Source organism: Macaca fascicularis, chromosome 5, assembly GCF_037993035.2.
Source record: "Macaca fascicularis isolate 582-1 chromosome 5, T2T-MFA8v1.1".
Taxonomy (NCBI): Eukaryota; Metazoa; Chordata; class Mammalia; order Primates; family Cercopithecidae; genus Macaca; species Macaca fascicularis.
In genome coordinates this window covers 120,505,505-120,529,071 of record NC_088379.1, presented here as the reverse complement: position 1 = coordinate 120,529,071, position 23,567 = coordinate 120,505,505, and the positions used below count along the sequence as shown (strand labels likewise).

Below are 23,567 nucleotides of genomic sequence, written 5' to 3'. Positions count from 1 at the left end.
TTATTCTCCTGTCCACAAACCAGACTTTAATATAGTATAATTCCAAATCTAAAACCTAGGGAAATGTTTGTCACATTTAGAGAATTTCTGTTATGGAATTAGTAACAAAAAAGGGTATCTATTTTTACGTGTTCTTCCCTTTTTCATAATTAGATTTGCAAGCAATGTCCTATAAAATATACATTGCTCTTTAGTTTGTAAGGTAAAACCCAAACTTTCAATTTAATAATTATGCCTTTAAACATGATGAGAATGGTAGCCCAGTTAAATTAAAACAATACTAAATTGCAGTTCAAACAAAAGTTCTCCTCCTATTGCTTCCCAAGAAAACAGGACTTGTCTGCATTCAACAATTCTGAAACATTTTCATCACATAAAGGAAATACAATAATCCAAAGTTCAAGAAGTGTCTCACACAGAAACGAAAAATGATTTCAGTGCTGTGGAGTTGGACAATTGCCTCTCAGCAATGCACAATGTGCTTAGGACTTAGCTGGTTCATAATATGGTGACCTTCAATAAAAGTAATGACAATAATCATTACAATACCTGAAATATGAATACTACATAACAGTACCCATCAAAAACAAGAAAGCTCATATCATTTTGTTTTACTCATGCATACACATTTGCAAAAGAGGCATCCCAAAACTTCATATTCATTTTTCTAAAATCATGTTAATTTCTTATTTATTTCAGGCATTACTAGAGACTCAAAATTTACTGCGCACTCAGGTTGCAAATTTTACCTTCAACCTTGGATTTTCAGGGAAGTTTTACCACACAGGTAAGAAGGAGCTTTGTGTTCTCAGGCAGCTACATATAAATAGGAAATAAAATTTTGAATGATCCATAAGTGGTAGAAATAGATTCGCCAGATTGATTATGGGAAAAACTTGGGCACATTATTTGAGTAGCCAAATCCAAAATCAATGAGCATATTTACTTTGGCAAATACTGTTAAAATCAAGGGCAAAAGAGAAAGAGAATTGATGTTTTCAACTCATTTTTTTAAAAATAGAAAGCATAAGCACTGTACTGAGTATGACTGTGCATCTTGTTTCTCAGCACAGTATGGGTAGAAGGCATAGTAATAATGATAATTAAAATACTAATAATAATAATCGACAGAATTTTTAAATCATCAAATAGTTGATGTGATAGATACTTTTGTACATATTATTTTCCTTTGGAAAACATCTGATGATAGAGAGAAACTTTATGGTCTCAATGAAACGTAATAGACTCTAAGGGTCATCTTGTTAGTTTACCTTCCCTTGCAGGATTTTTTCCCTAAAACAATATTACCACTAATTTGGCCTAACATAGACTAAAACCATCACAATTAGACTTGTATTTCTTTCCATCTCTATCCAGCCACAACTGTACTTCTGTGCAGTCTCACCCTCTCAATAAATTCTCAAAATGTGATTGTTATTCATGTGCTACTGTGTTCTGATATTCCTTACTTATTTACCTACCCTCACCTCCAAAATGCTGACTTTTATTTTCTGAATAGTTGCATTGAAATAACTGGTACCATTTTAGAGAAAACTATGTTAATAAAATCGTTTGTCTTTGACAAAAAGAGTACTAAACTATGTGTTGGGGCCTGTATTAGGGGAATACCTGTAATCTGCTTCTATTTGTGCATCCATGCTGTGAACTAAATGCTTTGTTTAGAACTTTGCACTGTTGTTTCACAGCGTCTTTGAGAAAACATTTCACAGTATTTATTCTGTATGCATGTATGCAATTTATTGACTCATTAAAATATTCTATTCAAAGGTAGTCTTTAGTTTTCATAAACATCTTGTTTACTAAATGAGGCTTTTTAATGTAAAAGCTCAATATGGTTTGTTAGAATATTGAAATAACAATGTCTTATTGGCTTTTCCGTGATGCTTTTTTTTTCCTGCTTTGAAACATGTAAATCTGCTTAAAGTAATAGAAGGAAAATTAGTATGTATGCCAGTTGATAAATCAAATGGTTGCATATCTTAAAAGGATATTTTACAGAAAGAGATTTGGGTCATCATATCTGCACAGGCAAAGCAATTTCAGCTTACAATTTTGAAAATAGACATGGTTTTGTAAATCTTTTTCAAAAGCTCCCTCAAGAAATGATTTGAGACCGAAGAAGCTCTGACTGTCAAGTTATAAAGCAGATAGCTTTAAAGGCTATGTCTACTCATGCAAGAGGAAAAATTATGGGATTATTTGGAGTTCACACGCAATACTATTTTGTCTTAAATAGCTGTAGATTGTTAAGTAAAGTCATTCTTTTGGCTGAAATGTACCTGGATAACTGCCTCAGTTTTTATTTACTTTTCATACTCAGACCTATTAAATGTGCCAGACATTTGCAAAGTCAATGTTGACAGAGGTTATACCACTTCCCATTTCTTCTTTAAAACACTGAACATGCACAGAGTACACAACCACTGGGAAATGAGCAACACACTAGTCAGTATCACAGGCGTAGTTATTGAAGAAAAACAGCAAAAAAGAAAGATGTATTTTAATTATATCTTTTAAGCAGACATTATTGACTCGTTGTGTTGGAACCAGTATAACAAAAATAATAGAATAGTTTGTGCTGTAATACTGTGGTGATAGTACACTTTAGAGAATAAGCAATATTTATAAATTTATAAATTTTAGAAGTTTAATTTATTTCACATAAATATGTCATTTTTATTTAATTGACATATTTACTTCATTTGTAGGATCATTGAAATGCCCCTATAATGTATTTCAAGCACCATCATAATTATATTGAATACTTATTAATGCACTTAGGGATATCAAAGTTTCTTCTGGAGCTGAGTTACAAAACAGTGATACCCTTTCAGATATCAGGAAGACGTGTCTCATTCCTATCTTGTCACATTTCTATATGGAAATTTCACATTATAGAAAAAACAATTGCAAATCAAGGAGGTGCATTTCTTATCTGTGCACTTGGCTGTGATGTGTAACCGTGAGGAGATGGCCTTGTCGGATTGATTGTCTCTGTTCTCTAATGATCTGATTTCCCAATGCGTGAGGATGCTGATGGATGAGCCTCATTGTTTTGAAGACATTTAATCACATATGCCCAGTGTAATAATGATTGATTCTGCATTTCTTAGACTGCTTCACTTATTTGTATTTCTCATGTATTCTTTCCTGTTCAGTTTCTCTGTCCTTCACATGCTAAAAACAATCTCACCCCAAAGGGCGTACCACTAAGCTTTTCCTAAAGTCATTCACCCACAGGTGCCAAATTGAAAGAGGAAGGACATAGTGCGGATTAAATGGAAAAAAATAAATAAAAGCATGGAGTTGAGAATGAAATATCTTAGTCTGGAAATATTTAGAGCTTGAATAGAATTGCATAACAAAAGCTTAATTGAGAAATGGAGACATTATAGTATTCAGGTGGCTTCTTTGAAAAAGGAGTTACCCACTGTACTTTGCGAAGGACACGATTTTTGGTGACAATCATTGCTGTTCTTTGGAATTAAATATGACCTTATCAATAATTAATTCATGAGTAATGTTTGCAAACTGAATTAACATTGGTCTTTTCCATGAGATATTATTTTATGAAAAAATAGCATTTTCTATAAAATCATTAACTTTCAAGTATGACAGTAAGTAAAGTGTTAGATTCTTTCCCCTTTTGTGATTTTGTTTGTTTGTTTGTTTGTTTTGCTTTTCTGTATAGAGCATTAGTTGAAAGACCAGATACTGGTAATAAACTTTATGTTCAAATCCAGATTCTGACATTTTGCCAGCTATTTGAATACGGTTTACTTAAATTTTCTGTGCCTCAGTTTATATATCTACCCAATGGGGATAATAATATCTCTTTTATTAGGGGGAATGCCTAGCATGTTACAAGTGCTATGTAAATGTTTATTATTATTAATTTTAAAATTATTTTCATATAACATTCAAATATTATCAAAAAGTAAATAGTAGACAATTCATATGGCACTATTTTCTAATTTTGGAACTATAGGTAGCTTTTAATCAATGTTTATCATCCCACAGTTCTTTATATTTAATGTAATATTTAAAAGTGCTTTATTCTATGTCCACATATATGGAACCATACCAGGTTCAATGTACAAGGAAAATTAGAAAATATCTCACCATTTAGAAATTATAATATTTTATACAAATTACACAAATATAAAGTAGAAATTTTACAAAAGAGAAAATACATACACTAAAATTATATATATCTTATTTTAATGTAATAACTGTACTTTTAAGGAAATTAACCTATAGATCTTGCTAAATTATTCTTATTTTGGCAGACTTAAAGAAATTTTAGAAGCATACTTTTATCTCACAACACAGATTCTCCAAAAGTGATAGTAAAGAAACAAACTCTTCATGTATTTTACTTCTGAATTAAAACATTTTTTATTCATTGTTAATCAGGAAATATAAAAAAAATAAATTTAATAAGAACAAAATATATCTTTCCATTAATAATTGTCTAGACCAGGATCTAGATCAGATTAGAAGTGAAAGGTTTAATTTGAGCACAGATATTTTAATGGTCTCTAAGTTGTGCTAATCTGGTCACATATAAACTGTAAATGATAGTTCCACGTATAATTTAAGTATATATCAGGTACAGAAAAATAAATGTTTACAGAAAGTCCAAAATGTAATACTTTCATCTAGTTGGATTTAAAATCATTTGAGATTCTGCTGCTGTCCCTCAGTATGGCTTAGTATCATATTTTTTATTAAGCTGTTTTCAGTGTCAAAGGTTTGCCTCATGTGGCTTTGAATTATATGACCAGCATAAAACGAGAGAAAAGCTGACAAAAATTAATCCATGATGCAAACAAAAGGAAAGTTTTAAACGTTACTCTCAGACTTTTTGAGGGTGTTTATAAATTAACATAACCTCTAATATAAAAATTGCTAAGATTTTATGATCAGCCATGCATCTGTTTCTATCAATAGTCCACAAAATTTTCTTTAAACTGAATAATTGACCTCCTACCTGGTCAAGTGTGCATTATGTGCTTCCTGCCACATGCAGTAATGATCAGCAGAGTTTAAAATGTATGGAAGCATTTTTCAAACATTCTGTATTCAAAGCACAACAAGATAATTCCAGGAGGGTGGGAGAACTATCAATTCTTTCATCATATGTGATATAATGTAACTCTTTCTAATCTATGTCTCAGTTTGCTAAAATATAACCATGAGAAACATGAAACATCGTTAATATAAACACCTCATCTGAGGAAGTGATAAAATTTTACTCATTTGAATTTTAATATTTCATATTCTTTTTTTAGGGGGGAGCATAGAGCACAGTCTCTTCTCTCTTTTTTTTTTTTTTTAATTATACTTTAAATTCTGGGATACACGTGCAGAACATGTAGGTTTGTTACACAGGTATACACAAGTGATGTGGTGGTTTGCTGGACCCATCAACCCGTCATCTACATTAGATATTTCTCCTAATGCTATCCCTCCGCTTGCCCCTCACCCCCGACAGGCCCTGGTGTGTGATATTCCCCTCCCTGTGTCCATGTGTTCTCATTGTTCAACTCCCACTTGTGAGTGAGAACATGCGGTGTTTGGTTTTCTGTTCTTGTGATAGTTTGCTGAGAACGATGGTTTCCAGCTTCGTCCATGTCCCAGAAAAGGACATGAACTCATCCTTTTTTATGGCTGCATATTATTCCATGGTGTATATGTGCCACATTTTCTTTATCCTATCTATCATTGGTGGACATTTGGGTTGGTTCCCAGTCTTTGCTATTGTGAACAGTGATGCAATAAACATACGTTGAGCACAGTCTCTTAAGTGCCAGATGAGGTGTCTGTGGTTTTGTTTTCTTCTTCTTCTTCTTCTTTTTTATCATACTTTATGTTCTAGGGTACATGTGCACAACACGCAGGTTTGTTACATATGTATACATGTGCCATGTTGGTGTGCTGCACCCATTAACTCATAATTTACATTAGGTATATCTCCTAATGCTATCCCTCTCCACTCCCCGGACCCCACAATAGGCCCCAGTGTGTGATGTTCCCCTTCCTGTGTCCAAGAGTTCTCATTGCTCAATTCCCACCTATGAGTGAGAATATGCAGTGTTTGGTTTTCTGTTCTTGCGATAGTTTGCTGAGAATGGTGGTTTCCAGCTGCATCCATGTCCCTACAAAGGACACAAACCCATCCTTTTTTTATATTCTTAATATATTAACAAAAGTCAATGAATTATGAGTCTGTAATACTAACACTGTTAGCTAACAACAAAAATTAAGAATTCTTCTGCTCATCTTAATTATAGGACTTCATTACTTTCTAAATTTCTGATAGAAATAGAATTTCTTTACTCTGTGTAGTAGCATCGAAGGTGCCAAAACCCTAATTAAACCTGAAGGTCCTTATACCTTTTGAAGATTATGAATTACGAACTGTATTCCAGCAACAGTGAATATACATAAAAGAAATAAGTCGCCATATACTTTGGTGGTTATGTGAAGCTGCTAAATCCACTGCCTTTGTTAAATATAGACTAAATTAAATTATTCATTTATTCACTGCTTTGGGGAAGTGGCATGTTACAGTACAAGGTAAAGGGATTCAGTACCTGCCTTTAAGAAATTTATAATTTAGGCAGGCAAAGTTTCTAAAACAGTGTGAACACATGTAAATTCAAAACGCTGCAAGTATAAAGCAATAGATGGAATTTTTAAGGAGATCCTAATATTTGAAAAGTGCTTACTATTTGCAAGTCACAATATTAAGTGCTTTAATGAATTGATCTCATCAGCTCTTCACTAAGACCCTGTAACATAGGTATTTATAATCCCATTTTAAATCAGGGAACTAAGATCTGGAGAAGTTAACTTGTCTGAGATCACATAGTTAATTAAGTAGCAAAACTAGGGACTCTGCTCCAAGTACTGAATGACACCAAATACATGCTTTAATCCTTTCATGGTACTACTTTCATCACCATGGAAATCTTTGTTTTAGGACACACACACGGAACATTCAGAGAAAACCCTTATAACCATCTTTAATATTTATTCCCTGCATTTAAGTAAAAAAAAAAAAAAAAAAAAAAAAAAAAATCAAACCCCCATCTGTAACACATACTCTTTTGCCTGTAATCCCAGCACTTTGGGAGGCCGAGACCGGTGGATCACGAGGTCAGGAGATCGAGACCATCCTGGCTAACACGGTGAAACCCCGTCTCCACAAAAAAATACAAAAATTAGCCGGGCGCGGTGGCGGGCGCCTTTAGTCCCAGCTACTCGGGAGGCTGAGGCAGGAGAATGGCGTGAACCCGGGAGGCGGAGCTTGCAGTGAGTGGAGATCGCGCCACTGCACTCCAGCCTGGGTGACAGAGCGAGACTCCGTCTCAAAAAAAAAAAAAAAAAAAAAAAAAAAAAAAAAAAAAAAAAAAAAAAAAAACTCTTTTATGAAAGAGTAAAGCAAATAATACACCTCCACAGTATAAGCCAGGACTTATTGTTTTACTTTACTTGTATAGTTAAGTAAGAGAGCAAGCAGGAATTAATTCTTATATTATTGATTCATTCACAACATTTGTAAATTGAGCTATATATAGTAAAATTGTACAAAATCATACGAAAACCCTATCATTTCATTTGTGGATATTCTTGGATAGCTGCAATATAATTAATTCTCTTAGAAGTAAGGTTTTTTTTTTCTTAACTGTGGCATAACAATGTTTTTTGGTTTTATTTCCTATGTATTGGGTGCTGTTAACAAATTTTCTCAAAAGAAGAAGAGAAAGTAATACTAGTTTTAAATTCTCAAGTCACGTTTATATTATAAACAGTTATCAAATCCATTGTTTAGTTTTTATGAAATATTTATATTAAAATGGGAAATTTGATATGTATAACATTAAGTGAAAAACATAAGCATGCAAAAATATTAATACAGCAAGAGCTGAACTTTTAAAATATAAGTAGAAAAAGATTTTTGAAAATAATACAGAAATGTTTTTACTGGTTAGCTGTAGAAGATGGTCTTACAGGTTTTTTGGTTGTTTTTGTGTTTCTTTTTGGACTTTACATACTACTTGTCTGTGCTTTCCACATTTCTTTAACAAGCATATGATATTTATTTAATCTGAAAAAAATAACAGATTTTATGAGTTAAAATTTATTTTCAATTATTTGAAAATTACCCTTAAAATATAAGGGTATAAAATACATGTAAGGGTATAAAATATATGTTAGGGTATAAAATACCCTTAAATTCTAAAACGAATAACCTGCTCCAGCCACGCCTACCCACCCCATCCTAATCCCAAGTCCCCTTGCCTTTGATTCAATTTAGACTGTGGTCTTTTATTCTGATTTTAAAAGTCCACAGAATAGGATATATGTATTAGCAGCATGAAAAATAACACAAATCTGCCAAAAATAACCTTTAGGATAGTAAGATATTTTCACTAAAGCTGTTTTTAACTTGGTGTTTTATAGGGACTGAAGAGGAAGATGAAGGAGATGACCTTTTACTTCGGTCTGTGGATGAGTTCTGGTGGTTTCCTCACATGTGGAGCCACATGCAGCCCCACCTCTTCCACAATGAGTCATCTTTAGTAGAGCAGATGATTCTCAACAAGGAATTTGCACTGGTGAGCACATTTTATTGTGGTATCTTTTGAGCTATAAGTTGTGATCTTGTGGTGGAAGTGTAAAATCAGTGATAGAAAGAGAATAAAATACAATATCAGGGTGCATCACATGTATTGAGGGTACATATAACTTAGTGATATTTTGTTTCAGGCATGTGTATATATGTATAGGGCCATCATGTGATTATGTAGAAAATATATTTCAAAAAGTAAGTTATTTTTAGGAGGCTTTCAACTCCTATTTTATGAGATGACTATTCTTGTATCTATGAAGACAAAAAAATAGTACAACTTTCATTTGTGGTGCAATATAATTAACCATTCAAAAATAATGTATTGCTCAACATCAGTAATCATTAGAGAAATACAAATCAAAACCACAAGGAGATACCATCTCATTCCAGTCAGAATAACTGTTATTAAAAAGTCATAAACAACAGATGTTGGCAAGGTTACAGAGGAAAAGAGAACACTTATACCCTGCTGGTGGAAATGTAAATTAGTATAGCCATTGTGGAAAGCAGTGTGGCAATTTCTCAAAGAACGTAAAACAGAAGTACCATTTAATTGAGCAATCCCATTATTAGGTATATGCCAAAGAAGTATAAATTCTTCCACCATAAAGATGCACACTCATGTTCATCACAGAGCTATTCACGAGAGCAAAGTCATGGAATCAACCGAAATGCCTATCAACAGTAGATTGGATAAAGAAAATGTGGTCCAAATACACCATGGAACACTATGCAGCCATAGAAAGAATGTGATTATATCCTTTGCAGCAACATGGACAGGGCTGGAGGCCATAATCCTAAGCAAACTGACACAGAAACAGAAAAGCAGACACTGCATGTTGGCACTTATGAGTATGAGCTAAACACTGAGTACACATGGACGCAAAGAAGGGAACACTAGACCCTGGAGCCTGCTTGAGTGCGGAGGGAGAGAATGGAAAAACTACCTATCTGATACTATGCTTATCGCTCGGGTGACAAAAGAATCTGTACACTGAAACTCCATGACACACTGTGTCTATTTCATAAACCTGCACACAGTCCTGAGCTATTTTTTAAATAATAGTTTAAAAAATCATTTGTTGCAAGAATGAAGGAAGAAATGAATGAGTTGAATGTTTGGAGCCATGACTCTAGACCAGTGGCTCTCATATTTTAGTGTGATCTGTTGCACCTAGAAGACTTCTAAAACACAGACTGCTTCGTCCTTTGAGTTTCTGATTCGGTAGATCTGCAGAGAGGGCTGACAATTTGCATTTCAGAAACTTCCCAGATGATCCCCGTGATTCTACACTAAGAATCACTTGCTCTAGAATAGGGGCAGGAAAATTATGACCTTTGCTTTTTATGATCCCTGAACTAAGAAAGCCTTTTAAAAAACGTTTCTTAATAATTCAAATCAAAGGTAAACAACAAAAGGAACAGTGATATTTTGTGGCACATAAAAATCATATAAAATTTATATTTAAATGTTCATAAATAAAATGTTGTTGGAACACAGGCACACTCCTTCCTTTATGAATTGCCTGCAGCTGCTTTCACATTTCAATGGCAGAGTTGAGTGGTTGCAAAAGATATCCTGTGGTCCACAAAGCCTAAAATATTTTTATCTCAACCTTTACCAAGAAAAAGTTTGCCTATCTCTGCTCTAGACATTAATTAAGCCATGTATTCCTTTAAGAATCTAACTAAAGACAGAAACATTTTCCCTAGAAAAATGCTCAGATGTACATTCTCACATCTTCACCCAGTGGGCATACAATCACAAAGGGTTTGTGAATCCACCAAAGACCCTAGTTCCTAGTTAGGAACTCCTAACTTAAAGTGTTATTATTCATTAGTACTGTGCGATTACTGATATCTTCATTTTTTAAAGTCATCTTTGGAAGCATAGCCCCCAAGTCAAATTAATACTATGATATTTTATAGTTATGTCCAGTTGTTAAGCTAATAGGTCATCACTCTTTGCATCTCTAAATCCCCAGACCAGTGTCAGATCTGCACACAGGATTCTTAGTAGTAAATGTAGAAAGCATAAAAAGCAGGTAAGATCAAGGACTCAGGCACCAGATTATCTGTTTGAATCCTCACCTTCCATTGATGGTTGCTTGACCTTGAACAAATTACTTAGATTCTCTATGTCTGTTTCTCCATTTATAAAACTGAGGATAATGGTAACAACTACCTCATGGAATTGCTGGGAGGATATACATAATGTGCTGAGAGCAGCCACTGGCACACAGTAAGCATTCAATAGTGTTAATTAACCAATTATGACCTTTCTAAATATAGAGGAGCATGCAGTTACATCTTGCTTTTAAAACAGCTTTTTAAAAAAACATATGGATTACAAGGGGTCGTTTTTTACTTAAGTTTTAGGAAATGTCTCATAAATGTTGTGCTGCTTCATAGCATTATAAAATTAAGTAAATATTTTCCATTTCAAAAATAAACTTACCTTGAGTAAGCATGCTAAATTCTCTCAGGACAGTTACCTTGAAAATAAAACATGTGCATCACCTGTCTTAAACTTCCCCCACTTCATTCCACTCCACTTCCACTCTTGAGCCTTGCTCTTCAGGGATATAGGTTATATTTCATAATGGTTGATTCCACCTGTTTGTGTAATTTCTTTTTTAAAAGCCATGCTGAGAGCTCTGGGAAGACTCAAATGTAATTGCTTTGTAATGAAATGTTGGAAGGTATTTAGAGTCCATTCACAGTAATTACATTTGTTTAGCCAGCGTGGCCAGAAACTACACTTATTCCTATAAATATATTGTTTAAAAAATCTTACTATATTTTACATAGTCAAAATACTACAACTGAAATGAAGTCCGTTAAACATACATCATACTGAAATGACGCTGTCCTTTTCCTTCTGGAGTTCAGCTCAATAAAACTCAAGACTCTTCAAGCAGTGACATTCAGAACCCCACCTTTACTGTCAACATAACATGACAATATGTGTGCTATCCAGAGAGCCAAGAGAGATATCTCTTTCTTATTAAATTATTATCTTTTCACATCCAGCTGACACTTCAGAACCGTCAACAGTGTCAAGATAGGATAGAATAGCAAAAACACTAAATGGATATTGGTGGAGTGAGTTTTAGTCCTGACAGCTAATAACAAGTTCTGATAAAATTGGCAACTTATTTAATGTCTTTATACCTCACTTTCCTCTCTCGAAATAGTAATGACTTGCCTTTTCATTCTCTAAACTACAAAGTTTTTAGATAATTAATTTACATCAACTCATCTGCCAACCAAAGGCACTGGACCAGATAATGCTACTGATCAATTTCAATTTTAAAATTCTGTGATCGTTTGTGGACAACGTTGGTTCGCAAATTTGGAATGAACATGGTGAAATCCTTATCTAGCTGGAATTGAAGTAATTATGGGAAAATATTTTCAAACTAAATGAATAACTTATACAGATAAAAATTAAAAGTCTTTAAATCCTTTTTTTAAGTTCTGTTCTGACATTCCTCATTATCCCTTGATATGACCTTGGCTGTCAGAAGGATTGTCAGTCTCAAAAGCACGTTTGTTCTCATAGCAGTTCCAAAAACAAATCAAACATATTCAGACCTAATAATAGCTTGATACTGATATTTCAAATTAGCTTTTTTAAGAAAACCAAACAATCTATCTAAGTGGTTTCATTTGTGGAATTTCTCTGAAATCTTTCTGGATGGAGTTTATTTTCTCTTGTAGTATGTTTAAACATCATGAGAGAAACACATTGCAAACCTGGTTCTTTACCTTTCATCATGTTTGAAGAGACCTTATTAATATAAAACATTGTTATTGTTATTGCTTAATCCACACACACACATACACACACATATGCCTTGTGTATATGTATATGCTTGTTGGAGTTATGTGTATGTATATGCTTAATCCATGAGCACAAATGTATGCAGTGGGGGTGTATATGTGTATGGATGTATTATGCTTACTCCATGCACATATATGTCATGTGTATATGTGTGTGTGTTTGTATACAGGATGTTAGTCTAATGACAAGCATAGGCAACTGAAATATGGCAGTTACAAGATACCCTTCTTGGTATGGCAGTAGGGTGGAGAAAAATACTTTTTGGTTCTTTTTCCTTCAGTAACTCACTGCTGTTCAGTTGCTTGACTATGTCAATAAATAGATGGAAAGCTTCATTAATGACAATAGACAAACGAAGGCTGAAGAGAACTAGAAACATTGGCCAACATGAAAGCACTAATAAAAAAAATTACCAAAAATTATTCCCGATTTAACCTATGCTATTTTCCAATCACAGAAAGAAAAGTGCATATACCATAAACCTGAATTGTTTATTTTATTCCACAATATACTTGAAAAAAATTTTTAAAATTGTATTTCGTTGTTTTAAGTTTTACATATAAACTCATTAAAGTTTTCAAGCCAGTAGAGCTTTTCAGTCGTTAATAGTTGCAGACCATGAAATATCCTGAAGGGATAAGTATCAACTTTTTGCCTTTACTGTTGACATTTTCAATGATGATGTGAATTTTACTTGCTATGTTCTTGAGCAGTCTGGTGTCCTTTTCGTGACTACTTGAAGATTCTTGAAATAAAGACATAGGATTTTAAATTCTGATTTTAAAATGCTACACATATTTATGAAATCTATATAACTTTTTTCATAATTACACAATATTCATGAGGTAAAAAATGCTGACATTTAAATTGTTCTCATAAAAACACAAATCTATTAAAGAGAGACTATGGAAAATCCTTAAGTGTCATAATAGACTGAACACTCAATCAGCTGTGTAGGTGTTATATTAAAAAGAAATAAAAGTAATATGATAGCAAATTAATAGTATAATGAAACTGAGAGAGAGCTTCCTTTCAATGTTGGCAGTGCTTTACAGTATTTTTACTGGATTATCCAGTTTACAGCCTTGTATTATGCCACAAATGCAAGATGTCAGAAAAAAACTGATTATAACTTCTAGGGTATTTAAAGGTAGGGAATTTAGAGAAGATAAGGATATTTACACTAAAATAAAATTGTGAACAAATACACAACAAAAATTCACAATGAACAAACAGTGCATTTTGGAACTTCAATAACAAATAAAACAATATTTATGCTCAAGAGTGGACCCACATGTGCAGGAAAGATTTAGATTAAATAACAATAATAAAAAACCTCAAAGCACCAAGGCATTGAAAAAAGAAGGAAATTCTGTAATACGTGACAACATGGATGAACCTTGAGGGTATTATGCTAAGTGAAATAAGTCAGTCACAGAAAGACAAATACTGTACAATTCCACTTATATGAGGTGTCTAAAATAGTCAAATTCGTAGAATCAAAGAGTGGAATGGTGGTTTTTAGAGGCTGAGGGAAATGAGAAAAGAGGATTCAATAATCAAGGGGCATTAAGTTTTAGTCAAGACGAATAAGTTCTAGAGATCTGCCATACAGCATTGTGTTTACACCCAATATTGTGTACTTACAAATGTGTCAGAAAGGTAGATATCATGTTAATTGCTCTTACCACAATAAAATAAAATAATAAAACATTTTTTGGCACTTGAACAAGATCTTGAGGTATTATATGGAACACCTGCCAATTTAGCACACATTTTTATGTAAATTACTTCAGTAATTGAGTGTATTAGTTGAACGTTCAGATATCTTAGATATTGTTTAATAATACGTTACTTAGACTATAAAGATCTAAAACACACATTAATTATTTAACAGTTTATGTAAGTCAGGAAGTTGACTATGACAAAACTGGATCCTGCAGTTCAGGATTTCTCACAGATGTCAATCAAGGTGTCAGCTGAGGTGGCACTCATTTCAAGGCTCAACTGGAGGGTGGACCTGCTGCCAAGCTCACATGGTTATTGGCAAGATTCAGCTCCTCACAAGCTGTTGGATTGATTGAAGACTTCAATTTCCCACCAGCTGCTGCCTGGGTCTGCCCTGTGTTCCTTACCATGTGGGTCATTCGGGATGGCAGCTCACAACACAGTAATTGACTTCATTAGAGCTAAGGCTCTGAGAGAGGAAGAGAAAAAGAGACAGATTGATTCAGAGTCTTTTATTATATAAATATTAGAAGCAATACCTCTTCACTTATACTATATACTCTTCAGGAGAAGCCAGTCACTAGGTCTAGCACACACTCAAAAAAAGGGAAAATAAACAATAAAGGGAATACCAGGAGACAGAAATAATTAACTGGAAGACATTATAGAAGCTGCCGATCGTATCTAACTAGAAATAAGAAATATAGAGGATCCTGTATGAATATTACTCACACTTATTATTGCATTAATTTAAAAATATTTGCATATTAACTAAAATCTGATATTTTTCCTCAAGTTTAGTGTCAATTACATCCTTCAAAGCCATTAATATTGAACTCATCTATTACCTCTCTCTCATCTAATCCATTGTCTATTTTAATTCTTACCACTTCTACTATCCATCAATTTAGTGCAAGTTATATTGTATCATTTTAGCAGCTTTATTGATATTGGTATTAACATATCATAAAGTTCAACCATGTAAAGTGTAAACTTCAATGGTTTTCAGTGTATTCACAGATCTGTGCAAACTAACCATAATTTTAGGACATTTTCATCAACTCATTTAATAAAAGTATCCCTTAGCAATCACTTTCCATTTCTCCCCACTCCCTCAACCTGAGCAAATAACTGATTTATTTTCTGTCTTTACAGATTCGCTTATACTGGACATTGGATATAAGTAGAATCATACATTACATGGTCTTTTTGACTAAATTTTTTCACTTAGCATAATGTTTTTAAGGTTCAAACATGTTGTAACATATATCAGTACTTCATTCCTTCTTATTGACAAATAATGTCTCATTGTATGGCTATATCATATTTTCTTTATCCATTATATATCCATTCTTTATCAGTTCATAGACACTTGGGTTGTTTTGGGGTTGTTTTCACTTTCTGGCTAGTATTTATAATGCTGCTATGAGCATTCAGGTACAAGTTTTTGTGTGGAGATATGTTTTTATTTCTCTTTAGTATCTACCCAGAAGTGGAATTACTGGGTCAGTAACTTTATGTTTAACATTTTGGTGAATAGCCATGCTGTTTCCAAAGTGTGAGTACCATTTTATATTCTACCAGCAATTCATGAGTGTTCCAACTGCTGTCACCAACTCTTATTGTTATCTACCATTATTATAGTCATTCTAGTGGATATGAAGTGATTCTTTTCTGTCAAGATTATTTTGGCTATTCTGGGTCTTTTGAATTTCCATACAAATTTTAGGATCATCTTATCAATTTCTGCACAATAAACAACTGGCATTTTGACAGTGATAGCAGTCAATCTGCAACTCAATTTGGTAAATATAGCCATCTTACCAATATTAAGTCTTCTGATAAATGAACATGGCCTATCTTCTAATTTATTTGGATCTGCTACAATTTCTTTAAACAATGTTTTATAATTTTCAGTTTAAATTTTGTACTTCTTTGATGAAATACAATCCTAAATATTTTATTCTTTTTGATGCTATTATAAACAAAATATTTTAAAATTCCAATTTTATATTGTTAATTTTTTGTATAGAAGTACAATTGGTATTTGTATATGGCTCTTGTAACATCCAAACCTCCAAATTTGGTGAACTCATTTATTATTTTTAGAGTTTTTCAGTGGATTCCTTAGGATTGGCTACATATAAGATTATGTCATATGCAAATAGAAATACTTTTACTTCTTCATTCTCAATCTGGCTATATTTTATTTTATTTTATTGTCTAATTGTCCTGACTGTAACTTGCAGTATAATGTTGAATAGAAATGGTAAGAACAAATATCCTTGTTTTATGCCTGGTCTTAAGGGGAAAGTAGGCAGTCTTTCACCATTAGGCATGATATTAGCTGTAGATTTTTCATAGATACCTATTATCAAGTTGAAGAAATCTCTTTTTCTGTATGTATCTGTATGTATTTTTATCATAGGAGGATGTTGGACTTGTTACATACTTTTTCAGTGTCTATTGAGTTAATCGTGTATTTTTCCTCCTTTATTCTCTTGATATGGTATATTACACTAATTGATTTTTAGATGTTAAGCCAACCTTGCATTCCTATAATAAATCCCACTTTGTTATTGCATATAATCAGTTTTGTATATTATTGAGTTTGATTGCTAGTGCCTTTTTGAGTGTTTTTTTAAAACTATATTAATAGAGATACTGCTGTGTACATTTCTTTTTCTTTAGACATAATTATTTGGCTTTGGTGTCAGGGTAATACTAGCCTCATATAATTAATTGAGAAATATTCTTTGCTCTTCTTTTTTTATGTATAAAGGGAGGAGAAGTCATGAATTACAAACATTAATTATTTTTTGTATGTTTGGTAGAACTCACCTGTTCCTTGCTTTTATTTGTGGGAAGTTTTTAACTTACTAAGTCATTCAATTGACTTGTTATAAGTCTATTTATATTTACTATCTTCACTTGAGTCAATTTCAGATGTTTGTGTGTGTCTAGATATTTACTAATTTTATCTAAGTTATCAAATATTTAGCATAGAATATTCATGGTACTACCTCATGGCACTTATTATTTGTATAAGGTCAATAGTGTTGTCTGCATTTTCATTATCGATTTTACCAGTTTGAGCCTTTTCCCCAACTTGGTCTATCTAAAGTTTTTTCAATTTAGGTGATCATTTCAAATAACCAAATTTTAATTTTATTATCTTCCCAGATTGCTTTCATCTTCTCTATTTCATTAATTTCTTCTCTAATCTTTATTATTTCTTTCCTTCTAATTACTTTATATTTAATATGTTTTCTTCAATGTTTTATGGAGAAATATCAGGTTATTGACTTGAAAGCTTTTTTTTTATTTTTAATAAAGGCATTTTACAGCTATGAATTTCCCTCTAAGCACTAATTTTGCTGCATTCCCTGAGTATTAGTAAGTTGTGTCTTCATTTTTATTCATCTCAAAATATTTCCTAATCTCCCTTGTGATTTATTCTTAGTGGTTGCTTAAGAGTTGCAATATACCTTTTAACTTCTTAGAATCTTTTTCAATTTCATAGTTACTTTTCCAGTGAAGTATAGAAACATTATATTTACATAACTCTATTCCTCCCTCCTTCCTTTTTTGTTATTATTGCATATTACATCCATATACATTACAAATTCAGCAATACATTGTTATAGTTTATACTTTATATAATTGTATATGCTTTTAAAACTTGAAATAAGAAAGCGGAGAAAGTATATATTTATAATTTTCTACACAAACTTTCTTCTATGACATTTTTCTACTCTTCATTTGTTCTTGTAAATTTAAATACTATTTGGTGTTACTTCCTTACTTCAATATGGCTCTTCTCCCACCTTTTTTGTGCTGTAATTAAAAATATATTGCATTTACACCTGTTATAGCCCTGGCAACACAATTATGTTCATATTGTTTTCTATCATTGTTTTTTAAATCTGATGAGAAGAAAGAAGATATGTATATTTATACTGTCTTCCATAAATACATAATTATCTTTACCAACATTCTTTATTTATTTTTTCTTTTTTTCTTTTTTTCTTTGAGACCAAGTCTTTCTCTGTTGCCCAGGTTGGAGTGCAGTGGTGTGATCTCAGCTTACTGCAACCTCTGCCTCCCGGGTTCAAGCAATCTTCCTCAGCCCCCTGAGCACCTGGGATTACAGGTGCCTGCCACCATGCCCAGCTAATTTTCGTATTTTTAGTAGAGATGGGGTTTCACCATGTTGGCCAGGCTGGTCCTGACTTCATGATCTGCCCATACTGGCCTCCCAAAGTGCTGGGATTACAGGCATGAGCCACCGCACCCAGCCTTTATTTCTTCATGTTGATTCAAATTACTCTGTGTGGTTATTTGCTTTCAGTCTGAAGAACTACATTTGTAATTTCTTATGAGAGATTTGGCAATGTATTCTCTCAGTTTTGATGTATCTGTGAATGTATTTATTTCACTGCTATTTTTGAAAGATGGCTTTGCTAGATATACAATCACTGATTGCCATTTTCTTTTTTCTTTCCACTTGCTTCTGGATCCCACAGTTTCTATTGAGAAGTGAATAGTTAATTTTGTGTTTCACTTCTATGTGATGAGAGTTCTTCTCCTTTTGCTACTTTCGAGATTTGTTGATTGCCTTTGTTTTCAAAATTTTGATGATGATATATCTGTATATGGATTTCTTTGTTTATTTTAGATCTAGTTCACTGAGCTTCTTACATATGTGAATTAATAATTTTCACCAAATTTGCAAAGTTTTTAGGAAATAATTTGTTGAATACCTTTTGTGTTTCTTTTTCTCCATCCATTCTTGTGATGATCCCATCTCACATTTGTTGGTGCATTTAATAGTGCCCCGCATTTCTTTGAGGCTCTGGTCATTCATTTTTCCTATTTTTTTCCTCTTTATTCTTCAGTTGCATAATCTCATAATCAATTTTCAAGTGTGCTAAATTTTTCTTCTGTTAGCTCAGATTTCCTGTTGAATCCTGATATGGTTTGACTGTGTCCCCACCCAAATCTTGTCTTGAATTGTAGCTCCCATAATCCCCTTGTGTTGTGGGAGGGTCCTGGTGGGAGGTAATTGAATCATGGGGGCGAGTTTTTCTTATGCTGTTCTCCAGACAGTGAATGATTCTCACATGCCCTCTTGCCTACCACCATGTAAGATGTGACTTTGCTCCTCCTTCACCTTCCACCATCATTGTAAGGCTTTCTCAGCCATGTGAAACTGTGAGTCCATTAAAATCCTTTTTCTTTACAAATTATCCTGTCTTGGGTATTTTTTCATAGCAGTATGAAAATGAGTTAATCCAGTAAATTGATACTAGTAGGGTGGAGTACTGCTATAAGTACACCCAAAATTGAGTACGTGACTTTGGAACTGGATAACAGGCAGAGGTTGGAACAGCTTGGAAGGCTCAGAAGAAGAGAGGAAATTGTGGGAAATTTTGAAACTTCCTAGAGATTTGTTGAATGGTTTTGACCAAAATACTGATAGTGATCTGGACAATGAAGTCCAGGCTGAAGTGGTCTCAGATGGAAATGAGGAACATATTACAAACTATAATAAAGGTGATTCTTGCTATGTTTTAGAAAGAGATTGGTGGCATTTTTCCGCTGTCTTAGAGATCTGTGGAATGTTGAACTTCAGAGAGAGGATTTAGGGTCTCTGGTGGAAGAAATTTCTAGGCACTGAAGTGTTCAAGATGTGACTTGGGTGCTTTTAAAATCATTCAGTTTTATTCATTCACAAAGATATGGTTTGGAATTGGAACTTACATTTAAAAGAGAAGCAGAGCATAAAAGTTCAGAAAATTTACAGACTGACAATGCAGTAGAAAAGAAAATCCCATTTTCTGAAGAGAAATTCAAACTGGCTGCAGAAGTTTGCCTAAGTAACAAGGAACCAAATGCTAATCACCAAGACAATGGGGAAAATGTCTCCAGTACATGTCATGCAGCTCCTCCCATCACAAGTCATGTGGCATAGGAGGGATAAATGGATTCCCGGACTGGAACCTGGGCCTTGCTGCTTTGTGCAGTCTGGAGACTTAATGCCCTTTGTCACAGCCATTGCTAAAAGGGGCCAATATACCGCTCAAGCAGTTGCTTCAGATGGTGAAAGCCGGAAGCATTTGCAGCCTACGTATGGTGTTTGATGGAGATGATTAATCTCAGATGGAGATGTGGAATATGTTACAAACTGTAATAAAGGTGACTCTTGCTATGTTTTAGAAAGAGACTGGTTGCATTTTGCCCCTGCCCTAGAGATCTGTGGAACTTTGAACTTAAGAGAGATGATTTAGGGTATCTGGTCAAGAGTTGAGTTTTGGGAACCTCCACTTAGATTTCAGAGGATGTATAGAAATGCCTAGATGTCCATGCTGAGTTGTGCTGCAAGGGCAGAGCTCTCATGGAGAATCTTTGCTACGGCAGTGAGGAGGGAAATGTGAGGTGGTAGCCCCCACACAGAATCCCCACTGGGGCATTAATTAGTGGAACTGTGAGAAGATGGTCACCATCCTTTAGACCCCAGAATGGTAGATCCACCAATGGCTTGCACCGTGCACCTGGAAAAGCCACAGGCCCTCAAGCCAGCCAGTGAATGCAGCTAGGAAGGGGACTTTACCCTGCAAAGCCACAGGAGCAAAGCTGCCCAAGACCATGGGAACCCACTTCTTGAGTCAGTATGATCTGGATGTGAGACATGGAGTCAAAGGATATCATTTTGGATCTAAAATTTGATTGCCCTACTGGATTTTGGACTTTCGTGGGCCCGTAGTCCCTTTGTTTTGGCCAGTTTTTCCCATTTGGAACAGATGTGTTTGTCCAATATGTGTACCCTCCTTTGTGTCTAAGAAGTAAATAATTTGCTTTTGATTTTACAGTCATAGATGGAAGGGGCTTGTCTTGTCTTGGATGATACTTTGGATTGTGGACCTTTGAGTTAATGCTGAAGGTAATAAAAACTTTGGGGGACTGCTGGGAAGGCATGTTTGGTTTTGAAATGTGAGGACATGAAATTTGGGAGAGCCAGAAATGATATGGGTTGGCTCTATCACCACTAAAATCTCATTTTCAATAATTCCCACCTGTCATGGGATTAACCCAGTGGGAGGTAATTGAATCATGGGGGTGGGTCTTTCCCATGCTATTCTTGTGATAGTGAATAATCTCATGAGATCTGATGGTTTAATAAAGGGGAGTTCCCCTATACAATCTCTCTTGCTTGCTGACACGTAAGATGTGACTTTGCTTCTCCTTTGCCTTCTGTTACTTATGAGATCTCCCCAGCCATGTGGAACTGTTAGTCCATTAAACCTCTTTTTCTTTATAAATTACTCAGACTTGGGTATTTCTTCATAGAAGTATAAAAATGGAAAAATACAAGACTTTTAGTAATTTTTTATTTCAATAATTGTACTTTTCATCTCTGGAATTTTGACTCTTTATTAATATTTCTATCTCTATTGATATTCTCATTTGATGAGATATTGTCATCATGCCTTTGTTTATGTCTTCAGACATAGTTTGCTTTAGTTCTTTGAACAAATTTGAAGTCTTTGTCTTCTATGTCTGGCACCTTGGCCCTTTAGAGGCAATTTCAATTGCTCGCTTTATTTTCCTGTGGAAGAATTCCACCATCCTGTTTCTTTGTATATCTTGTATTTTTTTATGGACATTTTAGATAATTTTTGCAGCACTCTTCACACTGATCCCTTCCTTCCATGTTAAGGAAGTATTTTTGTTGCCATTTAGCTATTTATTTTTTAAATGAAATGGCTGGATAATTTAAGTGACCCTTTCACTTGAAGTGTGCGGCCTCAATGTTGCTCCTCATAGGGAACATAGTCACTCTTGGACAAGAGTGGTTTTAGCACAGCCCTCTTTGACTGTCTTTTCCTGATATTTTTGTTAAACTGTCTACTTATGAAATAGAGCTTTGTCGGAAGTGGACCTGTACTAATTATCAGCTGTATACTTGATTGCTTTTGACAAAAGGCACTCAGATTATGAGGCTTTTACTGACCCAAAGAGTATTCCTCTTAGCTACCTCTTTATCTGGTTCGCTCTAGATAGGAAGTTTCTGTTTAGTCAATGATTCGCTTGTTTTCTATCTTAATTATGATAACAACAGCCTCCCACTTACTTGCTTACCGTTAAAATCTCTACTGTTTGAGAGTGAACTTAGGCTAAAACTTCTTCACACTGTGTCTCAAATAAAGCGTTTCCTTGGGGGAACATTGAAGATCTCTCTTCCTGAGACCTGCCTCTCTCCCTGGGCAAAATCTCTGTGCCACTGCTCAGAGATAAAGGTAACTACAATTGTCTGCTTCTCTCAAAGTAACACCCAGATTCATAGGCAGGGTCCTGGGTTGGGGTAATAGCCCCTATTATTCTCCGATTTTCTTTCCTGGAATGGAATCAACACTCCACAATTGAGATGAGGCAAGGGAAAATTAAAATTACAGTATTATTGGCCTTCTGCACTTAGAGTGCAGCTTCTTTTCTACGAGTGGGGCTACAAGTGGAGGAAAACTCCAGGTCTCAAATTTGCTCTTAACTAGAATAGAACTTTTGCACACAGAGATGCGGACAGGAGAAATGCTGTGAACTGCCATTCCCAAGGAGAAATCATAAGCCTACATCTGACACTGGAGAGACATGTAGCCCTATGTTCTTGGTTACAATTACCCAAGGTAAGAATTCTGTTACTCTAAACTGGGGCAGGGACAGAAAGCAGCAGGTCATGGCTCACATGCCATTGACTCTCACTATTCTTACCATTTGTGGTAGATTTTCTTGAATAAATGGTTTTGCATGGGTTATATGCCCTTTGTTCACTTTGCAGATATTTTTATTGTTTTTAAAACAATTTTCACCAGTTATAGGTGTCTCACTGGGAGATGGTTCACAGAACTCCTCATACCACCATTGCACAAGTCTGCATTCTACTATTCTTTCTTGACTAATTTATGGCAGCAGCATCTTTATTGCTTTTCATTTCCAGTCTTGGCCTTTTGAGTCCATTCTCAGCAAAGCAGCTACAGTGATCCTGTTAACATGTAATTTATGTTCTGTCACATTTTGTCTCAAAGCCTTCTAAGCTAACTTAAGATAGCCCACAAGCGCCTAGCAACTGGCCCCTTGTTTCGCATGCTGTAAGCTCCCCTCTGGCTTTTTTAATGATTGGTACTTGGATGTTTTCAGTGTGCCTCCAATCCTGTAGTTGCTACTTACTCCCTGATGACTACAGTCAATCCGCACCATTGCCACTCTTGTGTCATGCTTTTTCTTCTGAATTGGTGACTCTCACCTTGACTTCAAGGATCCCCTGATCTTCCT

The 23,567-nt window shown here is 34.4% G+C and overlaps 1 protein-coding gene across 3 annotated transcripts in view; it reads left to right on the top strand.

Annotated features, from left to right (window-relative positions):
• NDST4 (N-deacetylase and N-sulfotransferase 4) overlaps positions 1-23,567 on the top strand; it is a 291,849-nt gene that overhangs the window by 139,914 nt on the left and 128,368 nt on the right. For 2 of the 3 annotated variants that reach the window (XM_005555785.5, XM_045392807.3), the window contains 2 exons: positions 700-787; positions 8,494-8,648. In XM_005555785.5, coding sequence (XP_005555842.3) covers positions 700-787; positions 8,494-8,648 — 243 coding nt within the window. The remainder of the gene's footprint in view (positions 1-699; positions 788-8,493; positions 8,649-23,567) is intronic. The other variant, XM_074040976.1, reaches the window with a different exon arrangement.